Raw genomic sequence first — 24,290 nt, forward strand, 5'->3', positions numbered from 1 at the left:
TTAGTGTCAATAGATCCGTCCAGGCCAAAGTCGATTGTCCTCGGTCTGAACAAATCCACCGACACCAACAGTAGCAAAACACAGCCATCAAGCATATTCACAATTTTTTTATATCTGACAATATGACGTGACGATATGACGTTTTAACATTTTTTCCTGACATTTTCAACATCAATTAAACAATTTCAGAGTTATTTTCTTTTAACAGTAGTTAACCAGCGTGTAAAAGGCAATACTATTGTGCAAGGGCATAGCTCTGCCATCCCACCCTCCCAAGCAGCATTCTTCCAGTCCTCTGTGTGGGTCCTCTCCCTTCTGCGTGGGTCCTCTCCCTTCTGGGTTCCACAACCCGAGGCCGTTGCTGCCGGGACTCCCACAGTGTAGCTCCGGCTCCCCCCTCCGGGTGGGTGCAGACGAGTCTTCTTTATGGCTGCGTCCTAGGCCCGCCGCTCGCAGATTGTATGGTATCTGCAGCCATTTGGAGCACAGCCACGGGGGGGATCTGCCTGCAAACTAAAAGTCCTTCATCAAAGTCCACAGTCCAAAAATCACAGCCGGCAAAATGAACGGAAAATGATACCGGTACTTAAAGTTTGATGCAGACCTGCAGACTCCGGGTCCCGTTGAAAGTAATCCAAGGAAAAAAGTGTGTATTTCCAAAGGTAAGGGTGGGAAAAATATATCAGATGAACACATTTACTCACTCAACTCCTTTTTATTTAACCAACTTTTTACCCCCTCTTCTTTCCTTGTCTGTCCCTCACCTTTAGCGGTCCCCACTTAAACTCGACACCCCGCGTTTGTTCCGCCCCTCATTTTTCGTTCACCCGTGCAAAACATATCAGAATAAATGTCTAAAATAAATACAAATAAATACATTACAAAAATATACAGTTGCAAATACATATTATACATGGGTTACACATTTTTACAAAGAAAGACGGTACACCGAGAGAGTTTTCAAAGCTTTGATAATAATAATGTAGCTTTGACAGGGCAGTTAATGGTAGCAACACTCGAGCGCCGCTAGCAGCCGTTAGAAAAATGACATAAATTGGCTGCATCACTGAATAAGCCGCAGGGTTGAAAGTTAGGAAAAAAAGTAGCGTCTTATAGTCCGGAATTTACGGTATATTAGAATATAGAATAGAATATACCTTTATTGTCATTGTTACAAAATGGGTTAACATATTGTGACAACGAAATTGGGCATGACACTCCAGTTTCACACATTCACAGTGAGGTAAAAAACCAAAAATATAAAGGAACAGAGAAGATAAGGTTATAAAACAAGGAGGATAAGGTTATAGTTATAATTTACACAATATTTACACAATAAAAGTCGGCATTTTTACATTATTAATACAATTAGTATGCAACGCATTACTGTGCTGATTTACATATGCAGGGTGGGACGCACAATGTTGTAGAAAGTAGAATAAAGTAGAATATAGAATTGATTTTAACAAAATAGTAAAATAATAACCTTTAAATAATAATAACAATAATAATGACATTCAAGGAAAACAGTAACAAAATAAAAAAATACTCATAAAATAATTTTGAAACAATGAAATAAAAATAAAATATATTAATAGAAAAAACAATAAGATAAAAGTAAAATATAAACCAAAATAATAATTATAATACGATCATTTGGAAACAATATGCTATTTTGGGGGCAGCACGGCGGCGCAGTGGTTAGCGCGTGTGCGGCACAGTTCTATAAGGTCTTGGGAACCTCCTGTGTGGGGAGTTTGTATGTTCTCCCCGTGCTTGCGTGGGTTTCCTCCGGGCACTCCGGTTTCCTCCCACGTTCCAAAAACATGCATTTCAGGTGAATTGGCCGGTCCAAATTGTCCCTAGGTGTGAATGAGCGAATGAGTTGTCTGTCCCCGTGTGCCCTGCGATTGGCTGGCAACCAGTTCAGGGTGTCCCCTGCCCACTGCCCGATGATTGCTGGGATGGGCTCCAGCACCCCCGCGACCCTACTGAGGATAAGCGGTGCAGCTAATGAGATAACTGTTGAAAGTTTGGGAAAAAAGTAGCGGCTTATAGTCCGGAATTTCTAATTCTATTTGAAACTCAAGAGCATGTTGTCACAAACGTGCACTCACTTTATTGTTTGTCTTCGCTCATGTTGCATGATATGAATCCAGTTATTTGAGCAGAAAATCACGATTGTAGTGAATGATGTTCACTTAGCTCCACCTGCAGGCTGTGTTCTCCCATGAGAAGGTGAAAATGGAGGGGACGATCACGCAGCAGACCAAGCTTATAGACTTCCTCCAAGCCCAGGCTCACGGCGGATCTAAGAAGAAAAAGGTGAAAGGACTTTGCTTATTGGCAGCTACCATCACAGCAATTAAAAGTTTATGACCCATTTGAAAAATCTTGAAATTGTCAGAAGATATTTAGGTTTGCCAAGAGAATAGGTCTGCATCGGCGTGCACATGCATCACGGATGAATGTTGAAAACAAGTACCGTAAATTCCGGACTATAGAGCGCACCTGATTATAAGCCGCACCCACCACATTTTAAGAGGAAAACCGATTTTGCACTTACACAAGCCGCACCTGTATATAAGCCGCATGCGCCCACATTAAAAAATGTAACACAAACACAAAATTAACCCAAACCCGACTTCAAGTCCCGCGATTGAAACCGAATGCCCTTCATTAAAGTACACATCCGACAAAATGAACGGAAAATGATACCGGTACTTAAGGTTTGATGCAGACCTGCAGAGTCCGGGTCCTGTTGAAAGTAATCCAAGGAAAAAAGTGTATATTTCCAAAGGTAAGGGTGGGAAAAATATATATCCACTATTGTCCGCCGCGTCCACAAACACGTCTCACGTTTACTCCACTTCCCGTCAGTCCCCGTGGTTTTCGTCGCTTCTTTTTAATTCGCCCGTACAAAACATATCAGAATAAGTCTCTAAAATGAATCTCATCTCTCATCTCATCAGCCGTACCGCATATCCTCATTAGGGTCGCGGGGGCTGGAGCCCATCCCAGCCATCTCCGGGCAGTGGGCAGGGGACACCCTGAACTGGTTGCCAGCCAATCACAGGGCACACAGGGACAGACAACTCATACGCTCATTCACACCTATGAACAATTTGGACCGGCCAATTCACCTGAAATGCATGTTTTTTTGTTTTTTGTTTTTTCTAAAATGAATATATTACAAAAATATACAGTTGCAAATACATATTATACATGGTCACACATATTTACAAAGAAAGACGGTACACCGAGAGAGTTTTCAAAGCTTTAATAATAATAATATAACTTTCATCCCAAACGGTGCCTGTGACAGGTAGCAACACGCTAGCAACACGCTCGCAACACAGTAAACGGGTCTGTTAAAAAAACATACCGTACTTGTAAAAATCACGGTAAACCGTCCTCATCTTCTTCCTTAGAACTGAAGCCTTCAAAGTCGTCTTCCTCAGTGTCAGAAAGAAACTTTATCATATAGACCCGTTGGTGATGGTAGATTTTTTTTTATGCTGCCCCACGCTGCGGACAGTTTGAGTGAAAGATTTCTCACAGCTAGTCAAGCCAAGAAGTTGCAGTCTTCCTCTGTGCATATATTCCACCGGTCTAAATCTTACCTTTTGTACTCGAGCGCCGCTGGCGGCCGTTAGAAGAATGACATAAATTGGCCGCATCACTGAATAAGCCGCAGGGTTGAAAGTTTGGGGAAAAAGTAGCGGCTTATAGTCCAGAATTTACGGTAATCTACAGTTCTTGCATAAATTATCCACATCAAAAATGCAGATGCACTTCTCCAAACCTCTCTCTCTCAATATCTATCTATCTCCCTCTCTCTCTCTCTCTCTCTCTCTCTCTCTCTCTCTATCTATCTCCCTCTTGCTTTCTCTCTCTCTCTATCTATCTCTCTCTCTCTCTCTCTCTCTCTCTCTCTCTCTATCTATCTATCTATCTATCTATCTATCTATCTATCTATCTCCCTCTCTCTATCTATCTATCTATCTATCTATCTATCTATCTCCCTCTCTCTCTCTATCTATCTATCTATCTCCCTCTCTCTATCTATCTATCTATCTATCTATCTATCTATCTATCTATCTCTCTTTCTCTCTCTCTTTCTCTCTCTCTCTCTTTCTCTCTCTTTCTCTCTCTTTCTCTCTCTCTCTTTCTCTCTCTCTTTCTCTCTCTCTCTCTTTCTCTCTCTTTCTCTCTCTCTCTTTCTCTCTCTCTCTTTCTCTCTCTTTTCTTTCTTTTGTAGCGTAACCTTTACTTCTTTTCTCCGGTTTCCCTCTAGGGTCTTTTTGGCCGTCGACGCGAGGATCTGCTGGTTGCCATGGCTGCTCAGGCGCAGGCCCAAGGCCAAAATCCAGGCCCGGTCTCCCCGGTGCCCCCCATCCCGGCCGTTCCTCTGCAGTACAGTGACATGAAGGTAGCGCTGGACAAAGAGCGAACTCGTTGCTCTGAGCTGGAGGACGCCCTTCAGAAGATGAGAGCCGAACTGCGGTCTTTAAGAGAGGAAGGTACAAAAAGTTGTCTTTTTGTTGCTATGGCAACAGAAATTGAAAGAAGAGTTTTTCTGTAAAGAGGCGGGCAAACGTGCAATAAAGAGGGCTATGGACTGGGGCACGGGTGTCAAACAGGCGGCCCGCGGGCCAGATCAGGCCCGCTGAGGGATTGAATCCGGCCCGCGAGACAACACTCAGAGAAGCGCAAGAGAAAAACAAGCTGCAGGTTGAAATATGTCAACCTGATGTTGCCAAAGCCAGGTGCCTTGAACAAAGACTCTGTACATGTATTTATTTCTCTCTCTTTCTTTCTCTCTCTCTCTCTCTCTCTCTCTCTCTCTCTGTCTCTCTCTCTCTGTCTCTCTCTCTCACTCTCGCTCTTTCTTTCTCTCAGTCTCTCTCTGTCTCTCTTCCTCCCTTATTCTCTCACTCTATCTCTCTCTTTCACTCTCTCTGTTGCTTTTACTCTTTCTTTGTTCCTCTTTGTCTCTTTCTGTGTGTCTTTTTACCTTCTTTTGCTCTCTCTTCCTTTTTTCCTTATCTCTCTCTCTCTCTCTCTCTCTCCCTCTCTCTCTCTCTCTCTCTTTCTTTTCCACCCCTTTTCTCCCACTCTGTCTCCGTCTCTTTCACTCTCTGTGTCTCTCTTTTTCTCTTCCTTTGTTGCTCTTTGTCTCTTTCTCTCTCTGTGTCTTTTAACCTCTTTTGCTCTAACTTCCTTTTTTCCTTTTCACTCTTTTCTCTTTCTCTCTTGATACCCGTCGCCCTTTCTTTTCTCTTTTCTCTCCTTCTGTCTTTCTATTTCTCTTTGGATTTCTTTCTTCCGCTCCCTTTCTTTTCCCCCTCTCTCACGACTTTTTACCTTTTGTTTCTCACGCGCTCTCTTTTTCTCTCTTTTTCTTTCTTTGTCCCGCCCTCTCTCCTTTTCCCTCCCTCTTTCTCTTATTTCTTCATCTCTCTTTTTCCTTCTCTTTAACCTATTAGTCCGGCCCCCGACAGAATGTTTATTCTATCGTGTGGCCCCCGAGTTAAAATGAGTTTGACACCCATGGACTAAGGTGTCACAAGGTGTTGGACCCAAATGCAGGACAACAAGGAGACGGATTACAAGGGACGTGATTAGACCCCAACAGGGGGGTGTTTATTTCACCCCAAAAATACTTTACTAGGGAGAACGGAGTGTGAGACCGGAACCGCGGAGGAAGGAAACTTGAGAGGGAGTCTTAGGGTGGTGAATATCTTGAAAAGGAGATTTGGGAGTACCTTTAAAAATATGGCTGGAGTGGAAGATCCTAGACGAAGAGGGAACCGAAGAATGAGATCAGGCTGTCGAAGTATCAAATCTTGAAAAGAACCTTTAAAAAGTTGGTTAGAGTGGCAGGTCTTGGAGTGGGTAAACTTGGAACAAGGAGGGAACTGGAGAAGGAAGTCGTGGAAGGAGAAACTCGTAATTTTGGCGGGTGAATGTCTACAGGAAACAAAACGACTCGGGAGCGTGAAGTGGGAGCACGGAATATTTACGGTAAGGATGGCTAATTGTTTGATTGGAATCACCTGGGAAAATGGAAAAATGGGGTATTGCTGCCATCTTTGGAGAAGAAGAGGGACTGCAGGCACCAAACCATTACATAACGACTGTTTCGAACTACAGTCGAATAATCAGATTTTTTTTCTAAAATTTAGAATGAAGTTGATTTGTTTGGCAAATAATAATCAACACAAGAAATAAAATAGTATGATGAAAAATACATCTTTTATTGAAAATTCTGCGGAATTGTAAAAAAATTAAATAAGAATGCCTTATGTAAAACCCATTAAACACAGTGCTTGGTCAGGAGGAACAAATCCATTCATAAACCTCTTTCTGTTTTTTTACAGACAAATGATTGATTAATTGAAATCAAGTAAACATTTTTTCTGTGCCTGTAATTCAAAACAGGTTCATTAGAATAGAATAGAATAGAATAGAATATGCCTTTATTGTCATTGTTACAACATGGGATATGCTGTGACAACGAAATTGGACGACTCCAGTTCCACATTTACAGTGAGGATAAGGAAACAAAGAGATAAAGGAACAAAGAACTAACTGTCTTTGTTGTCTTTGTTTTCCTTCGGGGGGGGGTGATGAGGGGGGTGAAGGACAAACAGAGTTGGTGGATACAACCGGAATATTTGATCTTACATTACACATAGTCCAGTGTTTTTCCCGAATTGCTCAGTCCACATATTGAATGGATTAGATGCAGTAGAACATTAAATAAGACAAATAATTTGTGAATTTTGTGAAGTAGATTCCGTGCTCAACTCCAAAGTTTGTAACTAAAAAATTCAACAATTCTCAAACTATTTCAACAACTGACGTTTGTTTTTCGGACCGCATGCGTTTAATTTCCATTGCTTTTGTTCGGCACAGTCCGGCAAAACGCTCAAGCTCTCTTTTATAGCGAAATATACGCGTGAAGTTACAATGCATGTCATAAAAACCGTATGGGCTTGAATGTGTAGTGGAATAAACGTGTGTCAGCTGGGGGCCAGCTGGGGGCCAACAGAGATTGGCAACAGAATTGAGGAGGGAATTCCAAAGTCCCACGTTGGGCGCCCGAAAACCTACACAGACGATATGGCAGAAAGGGAGAAACCATTTACCGTAAAATCCGGACTATAGAGCGCACCTGATTATAAGCCGCATGCACTACATTTTGCAGACATTATTGGTTTTGTCCTTACACAAGCCGCACCTGTATATAAGCCGCATGCGCCAACATTTAAACATGTAACACAGTCACAAGTTTATCCCAAACCTGACCTTAGGTGCCACGAATCGTAACTGCAAATATAGTACACAATCCATCCACCACAGTCGGCAACATGAACGGAAAATGATACCGGTAGTTAGAATTTAATGCAAACCTTTAAAGTCCAGGTCCCGTTGAAAGTAATCCAACGAAAAAAAAGTATATTTCCAAAGTTAAGGGTGGGAAAAATATATATCCACTATTGTCCGCTGCAACAACAAAGAGATTTGACTCAGCTTTACCCTAATTCCCGTCAGCCCACGTGTGCTCCGCCCCTTCTTTTTGATTCGCTCGTAGAAAACATAAGTCTCTAAAATAAATACTTTACAAAAATATACAGTTGCAAGTACATATTATACATGGTTACACATATTTACAAAGAAAGACGGTACACCGAGAGAGTTTTCAAAGCTTTAATAATAATAATATAACTTTCATCCCAAACCGTGCCTGTGAATGGTACCACCACGCTACTCCTAACACGCTCGCAACGCACAAAGCGTAGCTATTAAAAAAAAGCCGTACCGCAATTGCGAAATTCACGGTAAACCGTCTTCGTCTTTCTCCTCATATCTGTCGCCATCAAGGGCGTTTTCCTCATAATCGGAACGAACCTCTGTCCTCTGTCAAACGGACAATTCGAACCTAAACTAAGAAGTTGCAGTCTTCCTCGGCGCATATATTCCACCGGTCTAAATCTTACCTTTTGTACTCGAGCACCTCTGGTGGCCGTTAGAAAAATGACATAAATTGGCCGCTTCACTGAATAAGCCGCAGGGCTGAACATTTGGGAAAAAAGTAGCGGCTTATAGTCCAGAATTTACGGTATTTCATTTCAAGAGTTGACACAGTGTTTCACGTTCATCTCTCGGAGACATCAGCTTTTTATACCCTTTGTTCAGAAATATCACGTGGAGTTGTCTTGACCCAGCCAACTTTCTGTCCGTTTAGCAATCGCCCAGCGGTTCCAAATCAAGCCCAGTGTTATTTTCACGACTCGGCTTTCTCAGCAACTTTGGAATTCCCTCCTCAATTCTGTTGGCAAGCTCTGTTGGCCCGCAGATGACCCTTGTTTAAGTTATCCACGTTTATTCCACAACAAATATTTCTTGAATATTACAGAGGCGAGTCAGACTCGTTCAAGCGCCTGACGTATTTTTTAGTTCAAGTTCATGCATCACCATGCTACTGCCATGATCCGCAAAGTCTGCTTTGCAAGTCGCCTTTTTATTCACTGTTGACAGGCTAAAAAGCTCCCACACTTCAAGAGTTTTGGTACGCATACTTTATATTGATGCTGTCATTTCTGTATGTTAGCGTTCAGGACAGAGACACATTTGTGAATGAGTGACTTTCAGCAGAGATTGTATTCATATAAAGATGTCATCTCATCTCATCAGCCGTACCGCTTATCCTCATTAGGGTCGCGGGGGAGCTGGAGCCCATCCCAGCCATCTCCGGGCAGTGGGCAGAGGACACCCTGAACTGGTTGCCAGCCAATCGCAGGCCACACAGGGACAGACAACTCATTCGCTCATTCACACCTAGGGACAATTTGGACCGGCCAATTCACCTGAAATGCATGTTTTTGGAACGTGGGAGGAAACCGGAGTGCCCGGAGGAAACCCACGCAAGCACGGGGAGAACATACAAACTCCGCACAGGAAGTCTGGGGCTGGATTTGAACCCACGACAGGTTCCCATGACATGAACTGTGCCGCACAAGTGCTAACCACTGCGCCGCCGTGCTGCCCTCATATAAAGATGTCTTACTGTATTAGAATTGGCCTGGCGACAAAAGTCGTCAATGGAATTCACTAGTCCGACCTATTATCGATTTTTGTTGAGAATGTCGACCAATCGTTGCAGCCCTAGCAATAATAGAAGCCATTTTTAATCGTTGTTCCAAAATACAGAATTTCCAATCGTTCTTACCTACCTACCTACCTACCCGGTAGTGGCTCAGGAGGTAGAGCGCTCGTCTTGGGATCAAGAGATCGCAGTTCGAATCCCGGCTCCTCCGTGTTACATGTTGAAGTGTCCTTGGGTGAGACACTGAACCCCTAATGCCCCCAATGAGCAGGTCAGCGCCTTATATGGCTGCACGGCCGCTATTGGGAAATGTGAAGCACATTGTAAAGCGCTTTTGGGAAGTCTTGAACCCATAAACCCACCCACCTACCCAACTACCTACCTACCTACCTACCTACCTATCCACCTACCTACCTACCCACCCAAAGAAAATAAAAAGGGGAAAAAGTAGCAAAAAAATCACACACAAAATTTTTGGGGACCATGGCCAACCCAAATGCCCGAACACCCACAAGTGAAGCACCTCGGCACCCAAGTCGGTCATGCTTTTGTCTCTCCAGATGAAACGGGACACAAGAAAGTGGCCATGTCACAACACACTGTTCAACAGCAGGGCGCGACAGCTTTCACTGGTTTACCCCTGCCGTATCATACGGGTGCCCTGCCCATCCCTTAGAACACAGGTGTCAAACAGGCGACCGGCGGGCCAGATCAGGCCCGCTAAGGGATTGAATCCGGCCCGCGAGACAACAACCAGAGACGTCAAGTCGAGTCTTTTTTGTTTGTATAGGCCTTAATCACAAAGAGTCTCAAAGGGCTTCACAAGTTATTACACAGACAATTTTTTCAGACTATTATGACACCATCCCCGGATCTGGAACCAACATGGGGGCAAGGAAAAACTCAAAAACCTCAACATGAGGAAAATGAAGATACCTTGTAAAGAGAACGCACATGTGGCATCCCCCTTTCAGGATGACCAGACAGCAAAGGATGTTGCAATCACAAATAATACCGAGATATTGTCCAGGAAAAGTATAGACGTATAGTATAGAAAATATAGAGAAGCGCAAGAGAAAAACAAAAAAACAAAAACACAGAAAAACAAGCAGCAGGTTGAAATATGTCAACTTGATGTTGCCAAAGCCAGGTGCCTCGAACAAAGACACTTGTATTTCTCTCTCTCTCTTTTTCTCTTTCTCTCTCTCTCTTTCTCTTTCTCTTTCTCTTTCTCTTTCTCTCTCTCTTTCTCTTCTCCACCCCTTTTCTCCCACTCTGTCTATTTCACTCTCTGTGTCTTTTAAGCTCTTTTGCTCTAACTTACTTTTTCCTTTTCTCTCTTCCTACCCTTTGCGCTTTCTTTTCTCTTTTCTCTCCTTCTGTCTTTCTATTTCTCTTTGGATTTCTTTCTTCCGCTACCTTTCTTTTCCCCCTCTCTCCTGACTTTTTATCTTACCTTTATTTTGTTTCTCACGCTCTTTCCCTCTCTCTTTCTCTTTCTTTGTCCTGCCGTCTTTCCTTTTCCTTCCCTCTTTCTCTTTAATCTACTAGTCCGGCCCCCGACAGAATGTTTGTTCCGTCGTGTGGCCCCCGAGTTAAAACGAGTTTGACACCCCTGCCTTAGAACATCCTATCCATCCACGTCAATCGCGGCCTTCCTCTTGGTCTTCTTTCCAATTTCCAATCCAGCACTTCAATATAAAGATCACAGCAGCACGGCAACAGCACGACAACAGATGATGATGTCTGCCATGGTGAAATCTCCCGACCACCAGCAAGTTGCACCCAGCCTAGGACCATCTAACTCGGGCCGCAGGAAGGAGGTCGCTACACCCGAGGGTGAGTCATGACAATGTGACATCATCAGGGTTGGGTAGGGTTACTTTAACTGGATTACTTTCAAATACTTTTGGATGACTCCAATACCAAAATATGCTAATAAAAGACAAAAGAAACTAAATATGAATACAATTACAAAATTTTCTGCAGTAACGAAATACATGGAACGGCAAAAATGTTGTTGGCAAGCTGCTTGGATTTATTTTCATTTTGTTTCTGTCGCATTTTATGTTCGTTTTGCCAGAGATCAAAGCCAGGAGAGAAAGCTTACCACGTGTTGTGAGTCATCATTTTATTCATATTTGGTTTCTTTTGTCTTTTATTAGCATATTTGGTATTGGAGTCATCCAAAAGTCATTGAAAGTAATCAAGTTAAAGTAATCAAGTTAAAGTAATCAAGTTAAAGTAACCCTACCCAACCCTGTGCAGATAGATAGATAGATAGATAGATAGATAGATGGATGGATGGATGGATGGATGGATGGATGGATGGATGGATGGATGGATGGATGGATGGATGGATGGATGGATGGATGGATAGATGGATAGATGTCTAGATTGATAGATAGATAGATGGATGGATGTCTAGATAGATAGACGGACGGACAGACGGACAGATAAAGTAATCAAGTTTGTGCAGGGTTGGGTAGGGTTACTTTAACTGGATTACTTTCAACTACTTTTGGATGACTCCAATACCAAATATGCCAATAAAAGACAAAAGAAGCTAAATATGAATACAATTATGACTCACAACACGTGGTAAGCTTTCTCTCCTGGCTTTGATCTCCGGCAAAACTAACATAAAATGCGACAGAAACAAAATGTAGTCATTGAAAGTAATCCAGTTAAAGTAACCCAACCCTGGACATCATCTTCCGCCATCCAGTAAATGGATAGTGACGCTGTTTTCAAATTATACCGGCACACAAATATAAAGAAAGCCCTTCTGAAAAGGATTCTCTGTTTTGATCCTTTTTTCTTTCGCACAACTTTCAGAAAGAAGGAGGGTGACTTTTGAAAGTAAGTTTTCCAAACTGGCATCTCTTGCAGTTTGGTCTCTTCTCCCTCGCTTCACTCATTCCTCCAAAGGCCAGATTTTTCAAAGTTGTGCATGTCTTCCGAATGGCACCTTCTCAGCGGCTCAAGCCAACATTTTTTGCAGTTTTTGCAGTGCACAGCTTTTGAAATCTGAAGCATCGTTATCTTGGTTGCTCAAGCTTCTTCTCCCTTGTGATTTTTTTGGAGCTCTGTCATCTTTATCCATTATACAGTAAATTCCGGACTATAGAGCGCACCTGATTATAAGCCGCACCCACCACATTTTAAGAGGAAAACCAATTTTGTACGTAATCTGTATATAAACCGCATGCGAACCCAAACCCGACTTTAAGTCCCGCGATTGAAACTAAATGTCCTTCATTAAAGTACACAGTCCAAAAATCACATCCGGCAAAATGAACGGAAAATGATACCGGTACTTAAGGTTTGATGCAGACCGGCAGAGTCCGGGTCCCGTTGAAAGTAATCCAAGGAAAAAACTGTATATTTCCAAAGGTAAGGGTGGGAAAAAGATATATCCACTATTGTCCGCCGCATCCACAAACAGGTATGTCTGTTCCTCGCCTTTACCCCACTTCCCGTCACCCCCCGTTTGTTCCGCCCCTCCTTTTTCATTCGCCCGTGCAAAACATATCAGAATAAGTGTCTAAAATAAATACAAATAAATACATTACAAAAATATACAGTTGCAAATACATATTATACATGGGTTACACATATTCACAAAGAAAGACGGTACACCGAGAGAGTTTTCAAAGCTTTCCTAATAATAATATAACTTTTATCCCAAACGGTGCCTGTGACAGGGCAGTTAATGGTAGCAACATGCTAGCAACATGCTCGCAACACAGTAAACGGGTCTGGTAAAAAAGAATCATACCATACTTGTAAAAATCACGGTAAACCGTCCTCATCTTCCTCCTTAGAACTGAAGCCATCAAAGTTGTCTTCCTCAGTGTCGGAAAAAACTTTGTCATATGGACGTCGCCCCACGCTCCCTTATTCCAAAACACGCTAGCAACACGCTCGCAACACAGTAAACAGGTCTGGTAAGAAAAACATACCATCCTTGTAAAAATCACGGTAAACTGTCCGGACTGCTCGATTGCTTTTAGCTTGAAAGCTGCGTCATGTGCTTTTCTTTTTGCATTTTGCATGATAAGGGTATGTTTATGTTAATTTTATTTATGTACAAGCCAAGAAGTTGCAGTCTTCCTCGGCGCATACATTCCACTGGTCTAAATCTTACCTTTTGTACTCAAGCGCTGCTGGCGGCCGTTAGAAAAATGACATAAATTGGCTGCATCACTGAATAAGCCGCAGGGTTGAAAGTTTGGGAAAAAAGTAGTTGCTTATAGTCCGGAATTTACGGTAATCACACTTCACAGGAGGGATACACACTGTAAGGCACTAGAAGTTGTTTGACATCATGGAATACTGTCTAAAGGTATTATTCAGTCGTATTTTTAGCGAAATTACGGGATCAAAGTACAGTAACCCCTCGCTGTATTCCGGTTTACTTATCTCGTTTTGGCTACTTTGCGGATTTTTACGGTGCAACAGTCGCTCCGCCCCTTTTCTGCCTCTCCATCAATGACGTTGCGCAAATCCTTTTTTATTTGCAGTGGAAGATGCGTTCTATCGCCAACAAAATTGGACTTATCGGCCCTCTAAGCTTGCTCTGGAACTGCATGTGGCACTTTGGCGCACCCTGGTGGCTCCCTGATGTTTTTCAAAAATGTTTGATAATGTAAAATTATACAAGTCACGAAGATTCCTCACCTCCTAAAACCCGAGCTTCTTGTTTGATGTGCATTTATGCCTAGCATGTTGATGCCAGGTTTTAGGAGGTTCATGTTTTCCAATGAATATAGAAAGATACAGTATTTGTTGCCTTCCTTATAAGGCTTATATAAGGCTTTTAATTGTTTGCTGTTCCATACATTTTTTCAGGGGGTCCAATATGACTCTTTAAACATTTTGAGTGGCAGACCCTTGCTTAAAGAAAAGGAAAAGCAGTTTTCAAAAGTATAAGTATATTTTCACGGGGTCAAAATGTAGTGTTTGGAAATTATTTCCGCCTCTTAGTACTATACATTCAGCTAGACTTATTTTTTTTATATTATAATTCGACAGGGGAGAAGTAAAAACTGTACAAAGAACAAAAGCCTAGATGGTAAGGCGCCCGCTTTGAGACTGGGAGGTCGGTGGTTCGCGCCCCGTCCGAGTCATTCATAAGACTTAAAAAGTGGTCGGCGGCGCCCTCTGTTGGCTGCGGCTGCATCGGCTCGCTACAACGGGTCAGGTGCAATCGACATTTCGTTCTGTGTACATTGTTACACAGAATGACAATACAAGGAAATTATTATTATTATTATTATTATTATTAAAAGGTTTTTTCTTTGGTTTCACTTGAAGTTATATACTATTTTATTTGCTGTTTTATTCCACTTATACTCAAAATTACTTATCCTTTGTGTCACCTCAGCCTTGAGTACATTTCTTTAGAAGGGTGTCGAAACCACATTTCCTTTGGAACGTGTCTTTGGTTTCTGTATGTGTAGATAACAATGACTTAATCACCTCGCCTGGGGGCAAGGGTGATGACCTATCACCCTTCTCCCAATGCTTCAAAGGACGATTGGGGAAATTGCATCAACACGGCGCGGACTAATCAGCCAGAGGCTTGATCATGGGGCGTGGACAGTTCATCCCATGTGTCATAAAAGGGGCAACCCGGAAGGCCCTGTTGTCTTTCCTGCACACGATTGGAATATTGGCATTGGATTTGTTCAACTCTTTGATTCGGCTAAATAAATTGATATGTGGACTATACTCGTCGTTCGTCCAATTAAATTTCCCTGACTTTTGAATATGCTCCAACTGTAAGGGTTCAGACACGTGCAGTGTCTTCGGAGTCAGATTTAAGTTATTAAATGATAAAACCTTACACACTGTATAAGTATTTAATAAATGAATAAAGCTTTCTACTCTGCGGATTTCGACTATAGGAGGATACCAGCTCAGTAGCCTAGATGGTAAGGCGCCCGCTTTGAGACTGGGAGGTCGGTGGTTCGCGCCCCGGCCGAGTCATTCCTAAGACTTAAAAAGTGGTCGGCGGCGCCCTCTGTTGGCTGCGGCTGCATCGGCTCGCTACAATCGGGTCAGGTGCAATCGACATTTCGTTCTGTGTACATTGTTACACAGAATGACAATACAAGGAAATTATTATTATTATTATTATTACTGTAGTGTAAAACGTTCTTACGCAATATCGATGCAAGTACAGAAAACTAGTTGGAGTCGTGTTCTCGCCAAGCTTTGCCAATGTAGAAATTATACTCTAGACTGCGTAATACCTTTAAAAGCAAAGCTCACAGGCTAAGCCTTTTCACAATTTAATTGCAATTTTTAGCTCCTCATGTCCTCGACATCACTTTTTTGTTGAATCGACTTCATACGGCATGACATTTTGACACAACCGCATGTAAGGACGTCAGCTAACCTGCTCCCACTGTGAACTTTCCCTTTTCCAGAATATAGTCGGAGAATGAAAGACAGCCAGAGGGAAAGAGAGAGGGAGCGAGTGCACCACCACACCGCTCACCGATTCACAGTCGGGCTCAACATGCGCGCTGCCAAGTGCACCGTTTGCCTGGATACCGTGCACTTCGGTCGGCAAGCCGCCACTTGTCTCGGTGAGTGCCACTTGTGGACTGTGAATGGTAACTGTTTGTCCTCCATATAAGAGGTTTTATCCATCTATCTTGCTCAAGAGGGGTGACCAACAGCAAGACAAACAATAACAAAGATAATAAAATAAAAAGAAAAGAAAAAGAAAAGAAAAAAGGGGAAAAAAAATAGCAAAAACAACACACACACAATTTTGGACCATGACTAACCCAAATGCCCAAACACCCAAACAAGTTAGGTCCCTCGGCACCTAAGTTGGTCATGCTTTTGTCCCTCCAGATGAAACGGGACACGAGAAAGCGGCCATGTCACTCGGGTCAGGGTGACACAACACACTCTTCTGTTCAAAAGCAGGGCCAGACAGCTTTCGCTGGTTTACCCCTGCTGCATCATACGGGTGCCCTGCCCATCCCTTAGAACGCATAGAAACATCCCACTATCCCTTTAGAGGTTGAAAATCCCTATTATGTTCTCCACACAGTATGTGCTCATTAAGTACAAATCTACACGTGTTTGGGTGATTGTTTTTTTTGCAGTATTTTGCAACTAAAAACAATATTACCGTATTTTCCACACTATAAGGCGCACCGGGTTATAGGGCGCACCCCAAAAAAATAGTTTTTGGTCCTATTTTTGACATACATAAGACGCGCCGGATTATAAGGCGCTACAATGGGAACGTGGACAAAACAGTCAGATAGTTCAGTCCAACTTATTATCCCCTTAACATTCCGAAAGCTTGCAAAGACGCAAATACGTCTCGAGAACACGTGCGGAAGCGGTGTCCGTACGATGTCACTCAAATGCATCGTTCCATCATTCAGATGGTTAAAGTCTTGGGATTCAAGAAATGCCAACCATTCCTTAGTTTCTATTTTCTTTTTCGCTCGCTACTTTACTGTATATATGACTATAAACACTTGCAATTGAGTTTAATTTAAAAATAGACACTCCATTCCATCCATTATCTGCACCGCTTATCACAGAAACATCGAGTTCAGTCTGAAACAAGATACAGGGACAATATAAAACCCGGAGTAGCTCACCGAAGTCGTTGTGTTCATAATAATGTGCAGCCAATGTCCTCTTATATCCGTAAGTGTAGTAAATCCAGGAGAATAAAATATTTACAAATACAGTATAGTAAAAAATGCTTTCTGTATGCCGTCAACCACGTGCTATACACATTCATCTTTTTCGGCCAATTGCAGGCTTTGTTTTGCCGCTTCAGCCTATGCCAGCCTGTAAATGATAAAAAGGATCCGCCCCTTGACCTCCGAATAATTTTAGCCAATAGTGATCGATTCAACTGATGATTGACACATTGGTTAGCCAATGAAACGCCGGTAAATAAATCCCAGCAAACACCGCGGACTACTCGGCGTTCGGGGGAAAATCTAGTCGGCGCTGCAAATTAGTTGGAAGACTTTGCGACTTAATGTTGATCCATATATAAGGTTCACTGTATTATAAGGCGCATGGTCAGCTCTTGAAAAAAATAAAGGCTTTTAGGTGCGCCTTATAGTTTGGAAAATACGGTAGACTGATCTTTGAAACGTGACCATGTGTATGTGTGTGATGGTGTTTTTTTTTATATTCCTAAATAAAAAAACAAAGACATGCATTTCAGGTGGATTGGCCGGTCCAAATTGTCCCTAGGTGTGAATGAGCGAGCGAGTTGTCTGTCCCCGTGTGCCCTGCGATTGGCTGGCAACCAGTTCAGGGTGTCCCCTGCCCACTGCCCGATGATTGCTTGGACGGGCTCCCGCACCCCTGCGACCCTACTGAGGATAAGCGGTGCAGCTAATGAGATGAGATGAGACATTTAACATATTAAGAAATACATCTTGTAAAATTCTATATCCATCCTAATAAATGATGATTGAGATCCTGTTGGAAAGACAAAAGCACAGATATTTTTTTGTTTGCTTGGTAATTCAGATACATTTGATCCAAAGCTATCATTCCATTTGTTCATAATTTATTCTTATAGTGTGCTTTGTCATGATTTCATGTGTTGACTTACACAAAAGTCGAATCATCAAGAATACGGTGCATCGTAAATTATTAGTCAAGTCATGTTTATTTGTGACGCCCTTAATCACAAAGAGTCTCAAAGGGCTGCACAGACCACAAACTATGCAAACCACAGACTATTATGACCCCCTAATCTAAAACCGACATGAGGGCAAGGAAAAACTCAAATAACTCAATTCAAGTCATGTTTATTTGTGACGCCCTTTATCACAAGGAGTCTCAAAGATCAAAGAGATCACAGATCAAAGACTATTGCAAACTACAGACTATTGTAACTTCATCCCCTGATCTACAACCTACATGAGGGCAAGGAAAAACTCAAAACCTCAACATGAGGAAAATGAAGAAACCCTGAGAAGGGACAGTCTCAAAGGGCTGTACACACCACAGACTATAGCAAACTACAGACTATTATGACACCATCCCCTGATCCGAAACCTACATGAGGGTAAGGAAAAACTCAAAACCTCAACATGAGGAAAATGAAGAAACCCTGAGAAGGGACAGTCTCAAAGGGCTGCACACACCACAGACTATAGCAAACTACAGACTATTATGACACCATCCCCTGATCTGAAACCTACATGAGGGTAAGGAAAAACTCAAAAACCTCAACATAAGGAAAATGAAGAAACCCTGAGAAGGGACAGTCTCAAAGGGCTGCACACACCACAGACTATAGCAAACTACAGACTATTATGACACCATCCCCTGATCCGAAACCTACATGAGGTTAAGGAAAAACTCAAAACCTCAACATGAGGAAAATGAAGAAACCCTGAGAAGGGACAGTCTCAAAGGGCTGCACACACCACAGACTATAGCAAACTACAGACTATTATGACACCATCCCCTGATCTGAAACCTACATGAGGGTAAGGAAAAACTCAAAAACCTCAACATAAGGAAAATGAAGAAACCCTGAGAAGGGACAGTCTCAAAGGGCTGCACACACCACAGACTATAGCAAACTACAGACTATTATGACACCATCCCCTGATCCGAAACCTACATGAGGGCAAGGAAAAACTCAAAACCTCAACATGAGGAAAACGAAGAAACCTTGAGAAGGGACAGCACATGAGATAATCCCCTTTCAGGATGACCAGGCTGCAATGGATGTTGCAATAACAAATAATACACAGATATTGTCAATATAAAATATAGGTTATTCATAAGCTATGGAATAGAAGTGTGTTTGAAACCTAGATTTAAACAGTTCCACTGAGGTTGCGGATCGAATCTCAGGGGTAAGAGCATTCCACAGCACCGGGGCCCGAATGGAGAACGCTCTCGAACCTGCGGATTTCTTCTTGGCTCTTGGGATCTCTAGTAGACCAGCATTTTTAGAGCGAAGGCTCCGGACCGGAACATAGGGGGAAATTAAATCTGAAAGATATGAGGGAGCAAGTCCATGCATGATTTGGTATAAGTCAGTATCCTTCCTTGTGCTTTGACTTGACAATACTACTCCATTGCTGTTTTTTGTGCCGTTTTCCCTACCTCAGAATGTCACGCTCTGTGTCACCCCAAATGCTCCCCTTGCCTCCCGGCGACGTGCGGCATGTCGAGCGACTGCTCTCTGCATCTCTCCGAGAAAGGAAGCTCCTCGGGCCAGCAGCTCAAAGACGCCGGCGGCCACATGCACTTAGAGGGATGGATGAAGCAACCCAGGTTCATGAAACAACTATCGTTTTTGGATTGACTATGGATTATTCAGATAGATAGATAGATACTTTATTCACCCCCATAGGGAAATTCGCACTTCCAGCGGTATCCTTGTGTTGAAAAATTAAATAATAAAATAAAAGATATAGAATATACAAAAATACCCAATATAACTAAAAAAAAAAAAAGGTTAATTTCCCTGTGGAAGTATCTATCTATCTATCTATCTATCTATCTATCTCTCTCGCTCTCCCTCTATCTATCTATCTATCTATCTATCTATCTATCTATCTATCTATCTATCTATCTATCTATCTATCTATCTATCTATCTATCTATCTATCTATCTCTCTCGCTCTCCCTCTATCTATCTATCTATCTATCTATCTATCTATCTATCTATCTATCTCTCTCGCTCTCATCTATCTATCTGTCTGTCTGTCTGTCTGTCTGTCTGTCTGTCTATCTATCTATCTATCTATCTATCTATCTATCTATCTATCTATCTATCTATCTATCTATCTATCTATCTATCTATCTATCTATCTATCTATCTATCTATCTATCTCTCTCGCTCTCCCTCTATCTATCTGTCTGTCTGTCTGTCTGTCTGTCTGTCTGTCTGTCTCTCTCTCTCTCTCTGTCTCTCTCTCTCTCTTTCTCTCTCGCTCTCGCTCTCTCTTTCTCTATCTATCTATCTATCTATCTATCTATCTATCTATCTATCTATCTATCTATCTATCTATCTATCTATCTATCTATCTCTCTCGCTCTCCCTCTATCTATCTATCTATCTATCTATCTATCTATCTATCTCTCTCGCTCTCATCTATCTATCTGTCTGTCTGTCTGTCTGTCTGTCTGTCTATCTATCTATCTATCTATCTATCTATCTATCTATCTGTCTATCTATCTATCTATCTATCTATCTATCTATCTATCTGTCTATCTGTCTATCTATCTATCTATCTATCTATCTATCTATCTATCTATCTATCTGTCTGTCTGTCTGTCTGTCTGTCTGTCTGTCTGTCTGTCTGTCTCTTTCTATCTATCTATCTATCTATCTATCTATCTATCTATCTATCTATCTATCTATCTATCTATCTATCTATCTATCTATCTATCTATCTATCTATCTATCTATCTATCTCTCTCGCTCTCCCTCTATCTATCTATCTATCTATCTATCTATCTATCTGTCTGTCTGTCTGTCTGTCTGTCTGTCTGTCTGTCTGTCTGTCTGTCTGTCTGTCTGTCTGTCTGTCTGTCTGTCTGTCTCTCTCTCTGTCTCTCTCTCTCTCTTTCTCTCTCTCTTTCTCTCTCGCTCTCGCTCTCTCTTTCTCTATCTATCTATCTATCTATCTATCTATCTATCTATCTATCTATCTATCTATCTATCTATCTATCTATCTATCTATCTATCTATCTATCTATCTATCTATCTATCTATCTATCTATCTATCTATCTATCTATCTATCTCTAACGTTTTGCTTTAGAGTATTTAAATAGCGCTACGGAAAATACACTCTGTAATAAATATAGGTTAATATGCAAATGTAGGGGTAGGTTTAATGTGGGCTTTTACTCCCCTGGGTGGAGTTAAAGAGCCTCATGGCATGAGGAAGAATTGATCTCCTCTACAATAAAAACAATAAATCACAAAAAGAGCAAAATAACACGGAGCTGCTGGAAAGGCTGCCGCTCGCGACGGCGCCAACATCACATCGCACCGGCCAAAAATGCAAAATTAAGAAGGAAAAAACATATATAGGTCACACCTGGTGTATAAGTCGCATAATGTGGGGGGATTTTTTTTGGAGGGTATGGTCCAACACCAAAAACAAACATGTCCTCTTGAATGGCAATTCGGGGTAAAAATAAAATGGTAAACAGCCGGCTGAATAAGTACAGTGGAACCTCGGTTCTCGACCATAATCCGTTCCGGAACCCTGTTCGAAAACCGATTTGTTCGATCACCGAAATCATTTTTCCCATTAAAAATAATGTAAATCGTTTTAATCCGTTCCAACACCCTGAATGTTTACCTCGAATGTTTAATGTAAACATAAAGCTAACCCAGGCTAATCGTACGTCGCGTTATCGTAATCTTCCGTACGAAAGATTACGCTAACATGAACGTGTAAAAAAAAAAAAAAGGATAAATATAGGAATTATGAATAGGATTTCTTACCCTTTGTGGTGGTCAGCAGAAGGCGCAGGTGGACGGTGGAGCTATTATTTCTTTCTTAAATGCAATAGTTGTAAGCACTACTTTTCTTTTTTCACTTGTAGCAACTTTGCTGCTTGCACTGACTTTCTTCGGAGGCATAATTAGGGTCTAAAACACTTGGTACACCTATATTAAAAGCGAAAGCAAAACGAATACGCGATAACAGTTGGTCACGAAAAGAGACATCTACACCCGTACGCCGTTCAGCATCGCACCCTAGCGTACGCACTCACGCGTTCGAACTCCGTTTTTTTGACCGAACAGCGAAGCAAGAATTTCTCGAAATTTTGGGTCGGATTCCGATTTGTTCGAACTGAGATGCGTTCGAAAACCGAGGTTCCACTGTATATGTTATACAACTGATATGCCTGGTTATGTCAGTAACTATGTCATATTAAGAGTTATTCACATAACCCTCGCATAAAGATCATGCTAACCAAACAGTTTAACTCCAAACATCTAAATCCAATCAAATCTTTATCCTCTGTGTCACTTTCACCGCTAAACTCCCACAACTCGAGAGGGGGACTATGCGCCGCTTCCTCTTCTTTGTTGCTAGAGTCAGATTCATCGTCACCTCCCCTTCTCGCTAACTCAACTTTCTTTTTGTTGCTCGATTACCGTTTTTGGCTGTATATTCCACCATTTGCAGCTTTAAATCTGCAGAATATAATTTCCTTTTTTGTTCAGCCTTTCTTATTTGTTTTTATAAATTACCAGCAACGTTGAAATTATTAACATAGACCTAGGCAAGGCAAGGCAAGGCAGGTTTATTTGTATAGCACAATTCATACACAAGGAGATTCAAAGCGCTTTACAGAAATGGCAAGGAGAAAAATACACAATTACAGTTAAAACAGAGAAGAAAAGACATTGAAAATTTAAAATGTGACCTAGAGCGCCTTCTTGCAGTTTAGCATGAGAATAACATGTGAAATAATTATAATAAAGTGTTAAAAGTTTCACATGTAAGGTCTTTAAATAACATGTGAAATGATATCATAATTTTTATAATTTTAATTTTATTTAAATTTCATTTAAATAATTTCACTCATAAATTGCACCAGAGTATAAGTCGCACCCCCTGGCAAACTATTACTTAAAGTTAAAAAATATGCTATTTATCTTTTAAGTATTTGGTGCTATCACTCATGACACAGTCACACGCTGACCTCCTTGTAATCATTTCTGGAAGGTGCCAACCGTAAATTCCCGACTATAAGCCGCTACTTTTTTCCCAAATGTGTAGCCCTGCGGCTTATTCAGTGAAGCGGCCAATTTATGTAATTTTTCTAACGGCCGCCAGCGGCACTCGAGTACAAAAGGTAAAATTTAAAGCTTTGAAAACTCTCTCGGTGTACCGTCTTTCTTTGTAAATATGTGTAACCATGTATAATATGTACTTGCAACTGTATATTTTTGAAATGTATTTATTTAAAAAACTTATTGTGATATGTTTTCTACGAGCGAATCAAAAAGAAGGGGCGGAGCAAACACGGGCTGACGGGAATTGGGGTAAAGCTGAGTTACCGGTAGATCCGTCTGTTGTCGTAGCGGACAATAGTGGATATATATTTTTCCCACCCTTAACTTTGGAAATATACATTTTTTTCGTTGGATTACTTTCAACGGGACCCGGACTTTAAAGGTTTGCATTAAATTCTAACTACCGGTATCATTTTCCGTTCATGTTGCCGACTGTGGTGGATGGATTGCGTACTATATTTGCAGTTACGATTGCGGCACCTAAGGTCAGGTTTGGGATAAACTTGTGACTGTGTTACATGTTTAAATGTTGGCGCATGCGGCCTATATATGAGTGCGGCTTGTGTAAGGACAAAACCAATAATGTCCGCGAAATGTAGTGCGTGCGGCTTATAATCATGTGCGCTCAATAGTCCTGATTTTACGGTAAATCGAGCAAATTGTTTAAATCCCGCTTTAACAGGTTTGCGCTGCTTTTTCTGATTTTTTTGCAGAAATGGAAAGCGAGGGCAAGGCTGGGAGAGGAAATACGTGGTGCTTGACGGCACTAAAGTGTCCATCTACGAGATCGAACCGAGAGAAGGTTACTTCAAACTGTTTTTTTAAACCAATATGCCGGGACACACTAGTGTGCAGGGATAGACACACTATTGAGTCTTGAGACTTAGTTCTAGTATGGCACAGGGAATTGCGCACATTTATCTTTGTAGACAAGTGCTCTACCTCCTGAGCCGATGTCGCCTCGAAAAATAATAATGATTTTTTTTTCATGTGCATTTTTAGCTGAAATTTAGATATTTTAAGTTGTGCCTTGTGTTATTCAGAGGCTTTACAGTAGCGCCACTCCTTCTCTGCTCCATGTGTGAGCGTGTCTGCACCGCGCCTCGCAGAGGAGGAAAGATCTGTGTTTTAACCCACCCACAGAAACACCGGTGCGCGATAAATGGACGAATCACAACAGCTCCTCCAGCGAAAAAAATCTCGTTCTTTTCAGTCAGCGTGGACAGATGACTGATGCTTTGTGCAAAAAATGACTGTGCTGTTTGTGCATGATGCCTCGAGAGCGTTGTACCTCGCATGTCAAGTGTTAAGCGTCATTACAAGACGAAACATGATCATTCAAGGACGATTCTGGAAAGGCGGAGACATTAAAACGC

General features: G+C 41.8%; 1 protein-coding gene across 4 annotated transcripts in view; it reads left to right on the forward strand.

The window, feature by feature from the left end:
• Window positions 1-24,290, forward strand: part of citb (citron rho-interacting serine/threonine kinase b) — a 172,004-nt gene that overhangs the window by 72,388 nt on the left and 75,326 nt on the right. For 2 of the 4 annotated variants that reach the window (XM_088336918.1, XM_088336919.1), the window contains 7 exons: window positions 2,206-2,325; window positions 4,298-4,523; window positions 10,805-10,954; window positions 11,954-11,977; window positions 15,553-15,714; window positions 19,255-19,420; window positions 23,628-23,716. In XM_088336918.1, the coding sequence (XP_088193044.1) occupies window positions 2,206-2,325; window positions 4,298-4,523; window positions 10,805-10,954; window positions 11,954-11,977; window positions 15,553-15,714; window positions 19,255-19,420; window positions 23,628-23,716 (937 nt within the window). The remainder of the gene's footprint in view (window positions 1-2,205; window positions 2,326-4,297; window positions 4,524-10,804; window positions 10,955-11,953; window positions 11,978-15,552; window positions 15,715-19,254; window positions 19,421-23,627; window positions 23,717-24,290) is intronic. The other 2 variants (XM_088336922.1, XM_088336923.1) reach the window with 2 other exon arrangements.

Source organism: Urocampus carinirostris, chromosome 5 (genome assembly GCF_059441175.1).
Source record: "Urocampus carinirostris isolate Australia breed hairy pipefish chromosome 5, RoL_Ucar_1.0, whole genome shotgun sequence".
NCBI classification, from domain to species: Eukaryota; Metazoa; Chordata; class Actinopteri; order Syngnathiformes; family Syngnathidae; genus Urocampus; species Urocampus carinirostris.